The 15324-nt window shown below is 40.5% G+C and overlaps 1 protein-coding gene across 2 annotated transcripts in view; it reads right to left on the bottom strand.

The window, feature by feature from the left end:
- LOC147171642 (cell adhesion molecule 2-like) overlaps positions 1 to 15324 on the bottom strand; it is a 135438-nt gene that overhangs the window by 35780 nt on the left and 84334 nt on the right. Inside the window, exon 3 of one of the 2 annotated variants that reach the window (XM_086079913.1) lies at positions 4991 to 5017. The exons of the other annotated variant lie outside the window; for it this stretch is intronic. Coding sequence (XP_085936039.1) covers positions 4991 to 5017 — 27 coding nt within the window. The remainder of the gene's footprint in view (positions 1 to 4990; positions 5018 to 15324) is intronic. 2 annotated transcript variants of the gene reach the window in all.

Genomic DNA, 15324 nt, shown 5'->3' with positions numbered 1-15324 from the left:
TGAAAGTCACGGGGAGTTATAATCGCTTAACCTTCACTCCAATACATTTCACAACCTTTTCATCATTTCTATCGCCGCCCCGGCTGCAAATAAAGATATTCTTACACTTATAATGAAATCTATTACTCCTCGACCGGCCTTGGCGATAACGCGCCGGCAGCGGCGCGAGAGTTTAACCAGCAAACACGGACGGCGGAGGCAATTTCAAAACAGCTAACAGCTTCTCCAGTTTAAACACCGTCGCCCGTTCGGTTATCATTCATGGCACAGCTCGGGAAAATGGGAATTGAGCTAATATGTGTTCTAGTGCAATTTGCAATTAAATGTAACAAAGGCGAGAGGGGGGGGGGGGGGGGTGGCTCTCACGCACACTTTGCAGGCTTCATATTTACAGAAGGTTTACATTTACACAGAGAGTTTTACAGTAAACGGCCAACTCTGGATACATTTTGCGATATTGAAATACTTGACACAAAAAAAAAAAAAAAAAAAAAAAAAGAAATACTTGACACATGTTGAAATTATAGCATTTATGATATTTACCATTTTTTGAAGGTCTTTTAACACACTGGCATTATGGGAAAAATGTCATGTTTTTCGTGAACAATTTTGTCGATACGTTCAAATGACTTTGCCAAGACTTTTGAACAACTTTATTAATATGTTCGAACGACATAACCCAGTCGAAGCTTTTTTTTTTTTTTATCCACGTTGGCACTTCCACGCCTCCATTATGTGTTTACAGTAGGGTTGTCACCATACTAAAATTTCAAACTCGATATCGATACCCAGGAAAATACTCAATACCATTTTCGATACCGCAGAGAGAAAAAAAAAGAATACTTTAAAATATTTGTATTAACATAACCGCAAATCAATAATCAATTCACTAAAATTCAGAAAACAAAAAAATAAGACAATCCCTTTTTCACATGCCAATAAGTTATAAATAAGAAATGAAAGAAAAATTGCCACAATGACATCCTTATTGGTGGTTAATATTTTTCACTCAGTGAGATACAGGGTATTTCTTTATTTATGGATTTATTTTAATTTCCCCTTTATAAAAATGTTGCTAACACTGGGAACTCCCTACACTTTTTATTTTGAATAAAAAAAATGAAAAAAAATTAACATAATAATAAAATAAATAAATAAATAAAAATAAAAATAAAAATAAAAATAAAAATAAAAATAAAAATAAAAATAAAAATAAAAATAAAAATAAAAATAAAAATAAAAATAAAAATAAAAATAATTTTTTTTTATTTATGTTTATTACTTTATTTACAGTAGAAAACTTTCAAGAAATATTTACTTTTTTTTATTGTGACGCTAATTTTTTCTCTTTTACTGCAAATGAATATCGGCTTGAAATATTATTATAATTATAATATACTACTAATAATCGGTATCAGCCTTGCAAAACCCATATCGGTCTATCACTAATCTTGAATAAGAGCGACGTACACACAAAATGAATAAATGACTTCCACTACATACCCGTCTATATGTCCTGTCTGTATGTATGCCTACCGTATTTAATGTATGAAAATGTGGAGCAATTATGCAAACAGCGTGTTAAATGCGAGTACATTCATCAGGAGGATCATGTGTGAATATGACACATTCATTAACTGGAAAGTGTTGATAATGGGAACGCTTGGGACTGACTGGCTCAAATAAGCAGATAAGACTTGCTTGCTTACCCCCCCGTCTTTTTATCAAGTGCTCCTTGAAGTCAACACAACATCGCCACACGCTGTGTCACCTTCACTGACCTTCCGTGTCAGCCCAAAGAGGAATAACACATATTACAGCTAAATTGTTGCAATAACGAGAGAAAGGTCATATTTGTCACCGGCAGTCATCGCTCACGTTGACAGAAATGTTGTTAGCGCCAACACCCGGGCAATAAACCCTCGCCGCTAAAGCTATTGCTCTCCTTGATTGGAAAGATTTAAGAAGTCTTTAAGGACGCTAGCTAATTAGCACTAAATCTTGCTCTGATCCATTAGCAGGAGCTAATCGCTAAATTACCTGTCCAGAGTGAAGCATGTCTTCAAACTTGAGATGTAAAGCGGATCCGGAGCTGCCCGTCACCCTTCAGAATCGACGAGGGCACGTTGGATCAAAAACGGGCCTTCCCGATATGCCGCTGATCCGGTTATGAAAATCCATATGCAATTATGGTAAAAGCAAAGGCTATGATCGCTTTGGCCACATTACAAATGGACGCCATGTCATGTCACATTTGACTGCAAGCAGATGAATCCCGCACTTGTTTTGTTTTAGCTTGTGCAACTTATGGCGGTCTCCTTTTAACAGCCGCAATTTGGGGTGGATTTACGGTTGTTTTGTTTTAGTGTGCGCAATTCTTGGTAGAGTTAAGGTACTGTTTTTTTTTTTTTAACCCACACAAATTCGGGGCATTTACTGAAGTCTCATTTCAACCTGCGCAACTTTTGGATGAATTACAGTAATCATTTGCACAATTTTTAATCAGATTTCTAGTCGTCTTGTTCCAATTTTGGTGAGAGGTGGCAAATCCAGGTCCAGAAAGTAAAAACCCTGCCACAGTTTGGCTTTAGCCTCAGGTGCTAGCTAGCTAGCTAGCTAGCTCTAATGGTTCTCGTTTACCTGCTAGGCAGCTAGCTAGCTAGCACCTGAGGCTAAAGCCAAATTGTGGCAGGGTTTTTACTTTCTGGACCTGGATTTGCTACCTCAGATTTTTTTTTTTTGGGGGGGGTGGGTTACAATAGTATTGTTTTAACTGGTTATTGTGGTCATATTTAACCCTGTCCTCTTTTGATGAATTATGGCAAATTCTAATTTGCATAACATTTTGCAGATTTGTGCAACTTTTGAGGGATTTGCAGTAGTTTCGTTTTAACCCGTGTGGTTTTTGGTGACTTTGTGTTGCCTTCTGTTTTTATGGCTGTAGTCTTATTTTAATCCACATTTTTACAGTAATCTCATTTCAACCTGTGCAACTTTTGAGGTATTCACAGCAAGACTTTTTAATTTATGTATTTTATTCATGGGAGTCTCTAGTTATTAACCTGCCGAACTTTATTTTTGGACAGAACTTTCGAGCATCCATTCTTTATCTGTGAAGGCTTTCATCAGTCGGATCATGCGACGTGCTTTGCAGTTAGTGCGATGTTTAATGAGTTCATTAAAATGTTAAAGAGCCCATAAAAACGGAAAGACAAAAAAAAACAACAACAACAATGCAATGCGCTGCACTAACCCCCGTCAAATAGGACTTTTTTTTTGTTTTTGAGGCTGTGAACTGAGTAAGTGCGCTCCACTCAGGCGGTGCCGAGCAAAGTCCTCCCCTGTGATTTGGCGCAGTGGGGGCGGTCGAAGGGATGGACTGGCAATAAATATTCCCGTGGGGAGGAGGGTTACTTCTTATCATTGTCTTTTTTTTGTGTGTGTGTGCAGCAGGAAAAAAGAAAAGAAAAAAAAAGACAATATATCCACATCGGAATGTGGGTCAGAAAAACGTATTGTGTCCTGGTGAACTATATTACGCAATCTGCTGTAGAGGAGGATGAGCTTCTACTGATATAACCTGATATATTTTGGGGTTGTGACTCTAAAACACAACGATAAAAGGTCAAAGTCATTTTAGCCAATCAGAAACCGGAAGAAGCTCAACTTAATGGTGAATTGGGGAAAAGTGCAATTATGCTTATAATAAACACATTTAACTCCAAAATACAATCGTATTGAAATTTATGGAAACTTATGTAGTCATGACACTTAGAAAATAGCAATGATGCTGACTAGTCCCACATAGGATGAGCGGCAGAGGCTTTTAACGTGTTATTGTCATTGCATCATCATGTGAAAACGGAATAAACAAATAAATAAATAAATGACGTTACTAGTGAAAATAAGAAGTAAATGGAACTTGAGTTTTACAATAACCAATAAATCTTTGTATATATTCTTTCAGCATTAATCATAGTATAAATTACTTTCTCCTTCCATGTTTTTTTTTTTTTGGACAAAAACATAAAAAAATGTATTTTGCTCATTCTGTCACCATATGAGGTTAAATGAACAAAATAATGACGGACATGGAATGCTCTCGCCGTGGCCTATCATATGAGATACGACTCAATTTAGCTTGTTGCAAAGTGATTTTTGACCTTGTTCCTCGTGAAAATGACAAACCGCTGAAATGCAAACTTATTATGTCATAATTGACATTTCTCTTGTTTTTTTTTTTTGTGTTGGCACGTAGTGCACAGTTTCTACCCGAGTTAATTTTGGACCAAAAAAACAACAGGAAAAAACATGTTTTCTTGTTATTGTGTCACCACGTGGGGGCATAGTGACAAAATAATGACATATCTAGCAAATATAGATATAACTCAATATAGTTTGTGGCAAAGTAATTTTTGACCATGTTCCTAGTGAAAATGACAAACCACTGAAATGGAAACTTGTTATGTTGCAATTGATATTTCTCTGGTTTTTATGTCGGTAAACAGTTTCTTTTTGCACATTTGTTTTCCATCTACCTGTATTAATTTTGGACAAAAACAACAGAAGAAAACACGTTTTCTCGTTATTGTGCCACCAACATGAGGGCATAATGACAAAAATAATGACATATCTAGCAAGCCCTTGCCACGGCTTCTCATATGAGGTATGACTCGATATGGTTTGCTGCAAACGTATATCGAACCTGTTACCCGAAAGTGAGAATAACAATTAGACAACTAAAATACAACAAGGGACGCGCGTCGTGAAATAACGACAATACCGCGAGCATCAGCAAGCTGCTCTTGCAGAAGAATAAGAGTGAAGTGAAGAAAAACCCAAACGCTTGGCCACGAGCGCCATTATGTTAATGCGCCCCTCGGCTCCGGAGGTGGGCCGGAGGAGGATATAAAGGCCGAGCCGCGTGCGCTTTATTGCTAGCGGTGTGCAACATAAATCATGTGGCAAGAAAATGGAGGCAATAACTCACCTCTGGGTTTGCTTTTTGTCCCTTCCACTGATAGCGTGAGGGGGGGGGGGGGGCAAAGCGAGAAAACAGCAGGTTAGATAGGAAGCGTGGAGAGGAAAGACACAATGATAATTATCAGCCGGGAGCAAACGCACATTTGTATTTAATACAGCACACGGCGAGACACGTTAGTCGGGTATACTTTTTTGTCACAAGCAAGATTTCATGTTAGCAAGCGCGATGTGTGATTTTGCAAGTCCCTCTATTTGTATGCAGAGTCGAGCAAATCAGGCCTCCAGTGTGGTTGTAAGCAGCATATCATGCACTTTCTTAAGCATTGGAATCTTAATTGCGCAATATTGAAGTATGACTCGTCGCCCGTCGACCATGAGACGGCAAAGACAGCCGAGTCCAAAGTTGTATTTTCCTTACGTAGCCAGCAGCATATCATGCACTATCTTGAATAAATAAGCTTGTTTCCATGACAACAAGCCTTAGTTTCACTTACTCCTTAAAGAGTTTCATCGGGTGATTACTTCATTTTTCCATTGATTTGGGTACTTTTTCTTACGTAGCCAGCAGCATGTCATGCACTTTTTGTGACTAACACGTTTATAAGCAATGAAAATGATAAGAAAATAGTAATAGAAAAGTTTAAATTCATGGCAACATGAACATACAACACTTAAAAAATCAAACTTGTCAAAAATGGATTCAATGTCTTGTTTTTCTTATGCAGCTGACAGCATACCATGTACTGTCTTGAGCAAAAAAAAGTTTTGTTTTTTTGAACATGACAACAAAGCATATCATGCACTGTCTTCAACAAACAAGCGTAATATCGCACCATCAAAGAAGGACTATTTACAAGACCGCATGTCTGCACATTCATCTCACCTTTGATTGCGTAACGCTAACACGGTCAACTATGCCAAATCTGACAGTTCTTTTGGAATCACCATGTCGGCTCCGAAAGGATTATCATATAGCAAACAAGACAAACAATTAAGAGCTAAAAAAAAAAAAAAAAAAAAAAGGAAACAAAATGCAAATCTCAAAGTAAATCAGTCCCGCCAGGCCCAATTTGGAAGACAGCTGCCAAGACGGTGAAGAGTCGATAACGTTCAACTTCCACCTTGATTACTTTCATCATCCCTGCTTGTTTGTCTTCCGCGGTTTCATGCAGAGACGTGAAGGCTTGAGCTACAACGTCAATTTGTTGCGTGACCATGTTCATAACTCAAAACAGTCAAATCCTCTTTCACCCCTGAAATGATAGCAAATGCCATTAATCCGTTCCTCCACCCCCCCCAAAATGATGAATGAGTTTTTAAATAAATAGCCGTCTGTAATATTGTACATAAAAAAAAAAAATCAGTTATGACATGAAGAAAATTGAACAGTTTTTGTCACATTGATGATAATGATAATTTATTAATACTTATTTGAAACGTACATTATTAATAACTAGACTACGTGCAATTTCTGCAGAAATGGTGGGAATGCTGGAATCTGAATGCTAATAGCTGAATGCTTATGAAGGAAATTGAAAGATAAATTATGTTAAAATTACACATTTTTAATTGTAGTTAAATGACAAATGAATAAAAAGAAAACTTGAACTGCAATCGGTCTAAAGTGGGATTTAATATTTTCATAGAAATTATAATCCATTTCCTGATATGAGAGTCAGAGACGTGAAGGCTTGAGATACAACTTTAATTTGTTCCATGACCATGTTCATAACAGTCAAATCATCTTTCACCACTGAAATGAATGTAAATGCCATTAATCCGTTCCTCCACCCCCCAAAATGATGAATGTGTTTTTAAATAAATAGCCCAGGGCTGGCCAAGTTCAGTCCTCGAGAGCCACTATCCAGCCTGTTTTCCCTGTCTCCCTCTTTCAGAGCAGCTGAATCTAATGATCAGATCATCAGCAAGCTTTACAGAAGCCTGATGACAACCTTGATCATGAATCAGGTGCGTTAGTGGCGAGAAACATGGAAAACAGGCTGGATGGGGGCTTTCGAGGACCCAACTTGGCCACCCCTGAAATAGCCGTCTGTAATATTGTACATGAATAAAAACATAGTTAACTTGTGACAAAAAAAAATGGAACAGCTTTTGCCACATTGAAGACAATGATAATAAATAATTAATAATAACTAAAAACGTACATGAGTACTAATTAGTCAAGACAACAAACAGCTGCGACACGGCCGAGAGTGCTGATGACATTGTTGCTCGCATTGATGCCGTCGCCAAGGACGACCTTTTTGGCTTCTTATCAGCCCCGCGCCGGCAAAAATAGCAACAACTTTTTATTTGACGCGATCAATGTTGAAACGACGACTTCCTCTCTGCTGATATGTGAGAAGTGCGGCCATCGATCATAACGACGGTGACACGTTTGCAGAGGAGGCGCTTTGAGAGGCGGCCCTGTGTGTAAGTAACACTGCATCGGTGTGTGTGTGTGCGCGTTTATCCTGTTTTCTCACTACATTTTCACACATACAGCGCTTTTTCCTGTGTTAATGCTCAAACGTAGGATGGAGAAAAAAAGTCATTTGTTTTCATTAAAACAACCAGAAGGGAAACCTTTTGTGAAAAACACACTTTATGTAACGCATAAAAGAAAAAAGTGAACCAAAATCTGTACACGATATGACCACATATTTTTTTAAATTGTGTGCTACTTTTTTTTTTAACACATGTATGTAGGGGTGTAATGATAACGGCAATATCGTGATATTGCGATATTAAAACTGCCACAATATTGTCGTTGTCATGTCACGATATTAAAAGACTGACAGGACGTGACGAGTCGCCGTGACTGGACAGGACGTGACACACTGGTCGCCGTGACTGGACCGGACGTGACGCGACTGGTCGCCGTGACTGGACAGCACTGACGCGACTGGTCACCATGACTGGACAGGGCGTGGCGAGACTGATCGCCATGACTGGACAAGGCGTGACAAGACTGGTCTGCATGACTGGACAGTACGTGACAAGACTGGTCACCGTGACTGGGCAGCACTGACGCGACTGGTCGCCGTGACGAGACTGGTCACCGTGACTGGGCAGCACTAACGCGACTGGTCGCCGTGACTGGTCGCCATGACTGGACAGGGCGTGACGAGACTGGTCACCATGACTGGACAGGGCGTGACGAGACTGGTCGCCATGACTGGACAAGGCGTGATGAGACTGGTCGCCATGACTGGACAAGGCGTGATGAGACTGGTCGCCATGACTGGACAGGACGTGACGCGACTGGTCGCCGTGACTGGTCGTCATGACTGGACAGGGCGTGATGAGACTGGTCACCATGACTGGACAGGGCGTGACGAGACTGGTCGCCATGACTGGACAAGGCGTGATGAGACTGGTCACCATGACTGGACAAGGCGTGATGAGACTGGTCGCCATGACTGGACAAGGCGTGATGAGACTGGTCGCCATGACTGGACAGGGTGTGGCGCGACTGGTCGCCGTGACTGGTCGTCATGACTGGACAGGGCGTGATGAGACTGGTCACCATGACTGGACAGGGCGTGACGAGACTGGTCGCCATGACTGGACAAGGCGTGATGAGACTGGTCGCCATGACTGGACAAGGCGTGATGAGACTGGTCGCCATGACTGGACAGGGTGTGGCGCGACTGGTCGCCGTGACTGGTCGTCATGACTGGACAGGGCGTGATGAGACTGGTCACCATGACTGGACAGGGCGTGACGAGACTGGTCGCCATGACTGGACAAGGCGTGATGAGACTGGTCACCATGACTGGACAAGGCGTGATGAGACTGGTCGCCATGACTGGACAGGACGTGACGCGACTGGTCGCCGTGACTGGACAGGACGTGACGCGACTGGTCGCCATGACTTGACAGAATGTGACTGGACTCGATTTGCCTTGACTTGACTTGCTGTGGAGTCGCTACGGCTTGGCTGTGACCAAGACGACTTGGTTAGCTGTGCCAATGACTTGGCTGTGGCGAAGGCTACTTAGCGGTGACCAAGACGACTTGGCCGTGATGAAAACTTGACGCATGAACTTCCACACAAAACATCGGCAATGCACTCACACCCACTGGGCAAACACAACAGACACAGCACACCAACACAGCTGGGGAAGGGAAGACACACACAGGTGGACGTGCTTGGACATAACGAGACACGGGATGAAACCAGGAACACGAGACAAAAAACACCAACCACAGACAACAACAAACAAAAACCAACCCCACAGAACCGAAACATGACATGTATGACAGTTAGTTCGCCTAAAATGAGATTCACCAGGCGTCAAGTCGAGTCCCACCGGTAAGTGGAGGTCGCACTGCACTTTTGCCGCCTGTGAAGACCCTCGGAGAACTTTCATTTACCACGCGCAGGATTAACCGAGATGGCTGACGAGACAAATGAGTGCCATATGTGTGCCGAAACAAAGCACGTCAACGGCAGCCAGATAAGAACGCAATGAGAAAAAAAAGAACGAATAGAACCAGGCGGGCGGACGACCAATCTTTTTGGCCATTCCTCCACTGAGAAGTGTCCTCAAACGCAGCACGAGCCGCAATCTGGCCATCACCTCCGTCGGCGTGGCATGACAAAGTCTCTCGGGGACGACTGGCGTGTAACTAACCCACAGATTGGGATCGTTTCATCGCCATTCCGCTCACGTGCTCGCGCCCTCGGGCGGAATGGCGAGGCGGCATTAGAAAGCAGCTCGGCCGAGTCGGGCTGGTAAACGGCAGGTCACTGAGATTGGGTTGGTGAGGACGCATGCGTCTCCTTGTTAACATCAAAAACAAGATCCAGTCATCAACAAAACTTATGAGCCCAATTTTTTTTTTTAAACATCTAATGCAGTATTTTAATCTCAAGGGAATGTAAAAATGTGTGTTTGTCAACTTGGATGTTTATAGAAGTCAAATATATGTTTGGTAAACATCCAAATGTTAATTTCTGCAAAAATTGTGTGGGAATGCTGAAAAACGGAATGCTAAGATTTGAATGCATGTGCTTATGAAATAAATTAAAAGATAAATTACTAAAGTACTAAAAAGGTGGTCCAAGCGGGGGTTTGAACGCAGGTACTCCGTGGCGGAAGGTAATTGCGCTAACCACTGAGCTAACTTGTATGAAATCATGACTAATGGCGTATATTTATTTTGAAAAGTGTCATCTGATTCTGAAGGCTGGCATGCATTTAATCATTTCAGTGAAATTAAAATCCATTTCTTGATACGGTGTGCATGCATATCACTTAGCATAGTGGCCATGGATATATTTGCAATGTGCAGTCAAAGGTGAGATTCGAAACCCAAGACCTCCTAGTTATTGGACAATCCACTTTACCAACTGCGCCACTGAGCAATATCAGACAAGTGGTAATAATGAGCAGTTGCACGTATGGAAGCGGGCGTGGAAAGTGGAACTTAGAAAAATGTCAATGTCAGTCCCATTGAAAATGAATTTCCTTCCTTCCCTTAGTCTTTCCTTTGGTCTCTTGAGGTCTCCCTAATTTGTTGGAATTTAGACGTTTCTGGGGTTGGTGAAAGATTCTGGTTGGTAACCCGGTGGGTAGTAGGTGACGTCTGGTCGGTGCTGGATTTCACTTTTTTTTTTTTTTTTTATTTGATCCTTCCTCGGGTCTCCTGACAACCTCACGACTCTAGCTGGATTCTGAAGTATTCGGTTTAGGTGAACGGTATGGGATTTTTTAATAGGTTTTAGTTGAATTAATTAGCACACACATACACGCACGTACGCACATGCACACGCATATTCCAAAAAATGAAAAAGACAAAAGAAAAAGAGAGAGCAAGGATGATGACATGTCGAATGAACAATACTGAGCTCTCAGTAAAAAAAAAAAAAAAAAAAAAAAAATTAATGGGGAAAAGTTGATATTTAACGTTTAATTGTGCAAATACTGTGAATAAGTGAAATCAGACGATGTATACCCCGGGAGGCGGGAATTTTTGAAGCAAGTTGAAATTTGAACGGTGTCAATCGAAAGTATGATGTGGCAATTGTTACGCGGCAAAAATAGCGTGGAGAATTAAAAATCACAATAACATATATATAATGCTTCAACATTCCCACAATTAAGCGAAATTACGAACCAATTTTGTAAACAACTCATTTATATTTTTGTAAACACGACATACAATATAGTCACCAAACTTTTAGAAGCGCCAAAGACAATGTTCAGAGAATACTCAGAAAACTTTGACTTGCATAGTCAATCTTATTCCTTTCACTTTGCGGGGGGGGGCGGGGGGGGGGGGGGAGTGCTTATTATCATTTCAATGTTGCAACAGTGCCATTGTTTCCATTCAAATATTATGCCAATATCATTTGTATTCCGGGGAAAGTGAACAAGATAACATTTCCAAATGATAATTTTTGCCTGAGTGACAGTGAAAAGGATGCTTACAGACACAACACGTTGTGCTCATCCCTGTGGCACGCCGCTTCAGAAACACACTCCATTACTCTCTCGCTCACTCTCTCACTCACCCCCCCCCCCACACACACACCCTTCATTCCTCTGTAATAGAAAATACTTCACATTTTACGATTCATCATTATGCAGCGCGCACACATCGCATAATCCGTATCTGTACACTTTGCATTTTCCTGACTACGTACTTAATCTTCTTATACAACCTGCTCATAAAATGCTAAATAAATGAGTGTTGAATATTGAAAATCCAACCGTACGCGCATAACTTTTAATTTTCCTGCGAGATGTTTGAGAAGGACTGCCTCTCCAGAGTCTATTTTGATGAGTTTAATTGTTTTGTTTCATCACGTGAGAAGCCACTAGCATTAGCGTGTTCAGACGACAGTAGCGCGCTGTTAGCTCACAAGCACAATAGACTGTATTAAAAATGTATTGCATTTGATTTTTGATTAATTGTGTGCCAAGTTAATCTCACACACAGGCAGCTTATTTATTTTTTTTAGTAATCGTGGATGACTGTATAGGCTTAGCTAAGTAATGCTACATTAGTGGGCTAGCGTGGTTATGACAACACCGCAGACTCTATGATCACGACACCTGTTTTTAGCCTGTTATGAAACTTAGTCATCATGTGTTATGATATGATGTCATGTATTATGAAAAATTGAATACATAAATAGACAGATATATGAATATAAATACATAAATAGCATCGTAAATATAGCCTACATTTACCTGCTACGGGGACATTATTTCATGGCAAGACTACCAGGAGTTTTTACTATCTTTTTTTTATTGCTAGCATGCTTGATCATTAGTATTGTCATCTGGTTTTTATGTTTTATTTGGTAGATAGTGATGAGTTATTAACATTGTTTTTCAGTTTAAATTTATATTTTAGCCGTTTTGGATTTAGTTATAGCAGTATGGCTCAATGAATAGAATTGTATTATCTGTCTCACTCTCAGAAGAAGGGCAACGGGTTTTTACATTTGCTATCTTGAAGGGAGTCTAGGACCGGTCTCAGCCGGTCGGAAGGGAGGCACAGGCTGATTATTGTTTTTCTCTAATCTGATTTATACCTATGGGAACAGAAGGGGGGATTTTCTTGTATTCACTGAGTTGTAAACAAATGTACTGTGGGCTGATGGGAGGAGACTTTTCGTATTCACCCACTTTTCAATAAATAATGATGTGCCGGAGCAGAGGACACACAATCTGAACAAGACCACTGTTTGAGAGAGTTCAATTGTTGTCATCAAAAGCTTTTGATACCTTTGCAAAGGGACTTCTTCACCAGAATCTCACCATTCAGTTAATTGAACACGCAAAGAGTACAATACTTAATATTGTCTACTCTAACAATAGCGCACAACAGTTGAGGACTTTACAAGCATAGCTCAGCATTCTGACATACCACAAGCTAGCGCACAAGCTAATATGTGAAAACAAGCGTGTCACTTTCTGTTTGACGTTTCCTTTGTAGGGCAGTCAATTTGAAGATTTAAAAGCACAAACTACATTACGAAGCCATTTCGTAGCTTGCTAGGCTAACTAGCTCACAAGTCAGACGGGGTATTTCATAATGTTTCCAATGATTTTTTAACAGTTTGCTTAGGATTTTGAGGACTGACTAGCATAATGCTAGCAAGGGCTTACTTTTGTGTCGCCGCTGTCTTGTTAAAAACAACATCAACCATTTGACAGAGAGATATTGCAACAGCAACAACAAACTCCAATTCAAGTCCTCCGACACCGTGTTCCAATTGAAGCACTTTATGGCAGTGAAGCTTGTAAATATTGCAACAACAAAAAAGGTCGCAAACGGAAGACATTTGGAAAACCTTGATTTAATACACGGTGAAACCTAAGCGTGTCCTAACAAGCAAATCGTGAAGTGGAGGGAATAGCGGTTTTTGTTTAATTCATGAACACGCTTGTGAAGAAGTAGCACGTCGTCGGCCATTAATCACGAGCGTCGCGTCGCTGCTTTTTCCAACGAGAGATTGATGCTTTGATGAAGCTTGCGCCAGCTCTGATGATACCAATGATGTGCGATATCTATTACCCTGTTTTTTTTGTTTTTGTTTTGTTTTCCTTGGCACCATCCAGACTGCGACAGGTGTGATCTTTACCACAACACTTAAATACAATCTTTTTTTTTTGTTCCAGCCTCAGGGCTCCATTTTTCAAGACAAACCGTGCAGGTTTGGGACAAAAAAAATTGCCTTTTTGACAACGGCTGTAATAAGACATTTTCAATAAATCAAGCGTGAAGGATTCATACCTGCGCTCGCAAAACAAATAACACCAGGCCACTGCGCCGACCTCAATTTTATGCAAGACGATAAACGTGTTTTCATAGGCGGTGTGTCCTTTAAAAAGGGACACAGCGCTTTTTATGCGAGCCCCCCCCCCCAAAAAAAGTCAGCTATTATTAAAGTTGAAGTATACATAAAGGATGTTCCTTATAACAGCCCCAAAACAAGAATGGCTCTCATTCAAAAACCATAATACAACAACCACCAAAAAAGTACGAGACGTTTGTAATGTTAATGAGCTACTGAGCACGTCTGTATTGAAACCGTTCCTCTCCAGTCCTCTAGGTGGCAATATTGCTGCAAGCTAGCAGCTAGTCAGGGTGTAATGGTAGCGTACGTCATGGCTACACCTTGAAGATTTCTGCGATGTTTTAATAGTTATTCATGGTGAACCTCATCGTCGAGAGGTCCCAGGTTCGAATCTTGGATCCGGGCTTCTTTGGGGGATTTAGCTTGTGGGAACTGGGAACTGGGAATCAATTCTATTAATAATTCATTGATAGTTCATCTGCATAATTGATTCATTATAATAGTTTGATGAAAATCTTCTTTACTGGTTGTAGCTGTTCTATTTTTCATCAATTGCTTCATCAAATCCAACACAATCAATGGAATGCCTCACAATCGATTCTTTCTGATTTTTTTTTTTTTTTAGGTATGTGGGGATCCTGAAAAGCTGAATGCTAAAATTTGAATGCATGTGCTTATGAAGTAAATTGAAAGATACATTTTTAAAGTAACCCAAGCGGAGTTTATTTTGAAAAGTGTCATCTGATGCTGAAAGCTAACATTGCATTTAATCATTTCAGTGATATTATAACCTATTTCCTGACAGGGTAGTCAGTTGGTATACATGTATATCACTTAGCATAATGGTCATGGCTATATTTGCAGTGTACAGTCGGAGGTGGGATTCAAACCTGCGACCTCCTGGTAATGCACTGCGCCACTAAGAAGTATCAGACAGAGAATAATAAAAAAATAATAATAATAATAAAATAATAATAATAATAATAATAATTATAATAATAATAATAAAAAAAAAATAAGAATAAAAAAAAAATAAAAAAAGAGAAGTATCAGACAGGTGGTAATGATGTATGGAAGTGGGGGAGGAAATTGGGACTTGGGAAAATTTCAATGTCTGTCCCATTGAAAACGAATGGGGAAAAGTTGATATTTAATGCTTCAGCATTCCCACAATAAATGTTATGTTACCAGTAAATAAATGTGTGGTTAGTTGAGTCGTGAGACAAAAATATTTCTCTGCCGTTGCCAATCCGTTCGAAATGAATTACCAAGATCGTTACGTCAACATGCTGAAAAGAAAGCAAGCCCAAGTGGAGCTCCTGCCGTTTGCCCGCCACTCAGCGTTACCCGCTCGATGTTTTTTACGGCCTGCACGCCACATGCGGCTCGCCGCGTATGCGTCAGTCCAGCTGAGCCACCTTTTGTTACCACACGGAGTCATTTCCATAATTGACATGGCGCCAAATCAGATTTTTTCCGAAAAAAAATCGCTCGACGTTTTGGATATTATTTATTCACCG

The sequence above is a fragment of the Leptonotus elevatus genome, chromosome 7 (assembly GCF_054856555.1).
Source record: "Leptonotus elevatus isolate MCC_2025b chromosome 7, RoL_Lele_1.0, whole genome shotgun sequence".
In the NCBI taxonomy this organism is placed as follows: domain Eukaryota; kingdom Metazoa; phylum Chordata; class Actinopteri; order Syngnathiformes; family Syngnathidae; genus Leptonotus; species Leptonotus elevatus.
The sequence above is the reverse complement of the archived record's forward strand: the minus strand, read 5'-3'. Positions and strand labels throughout refer to the sequence as shown.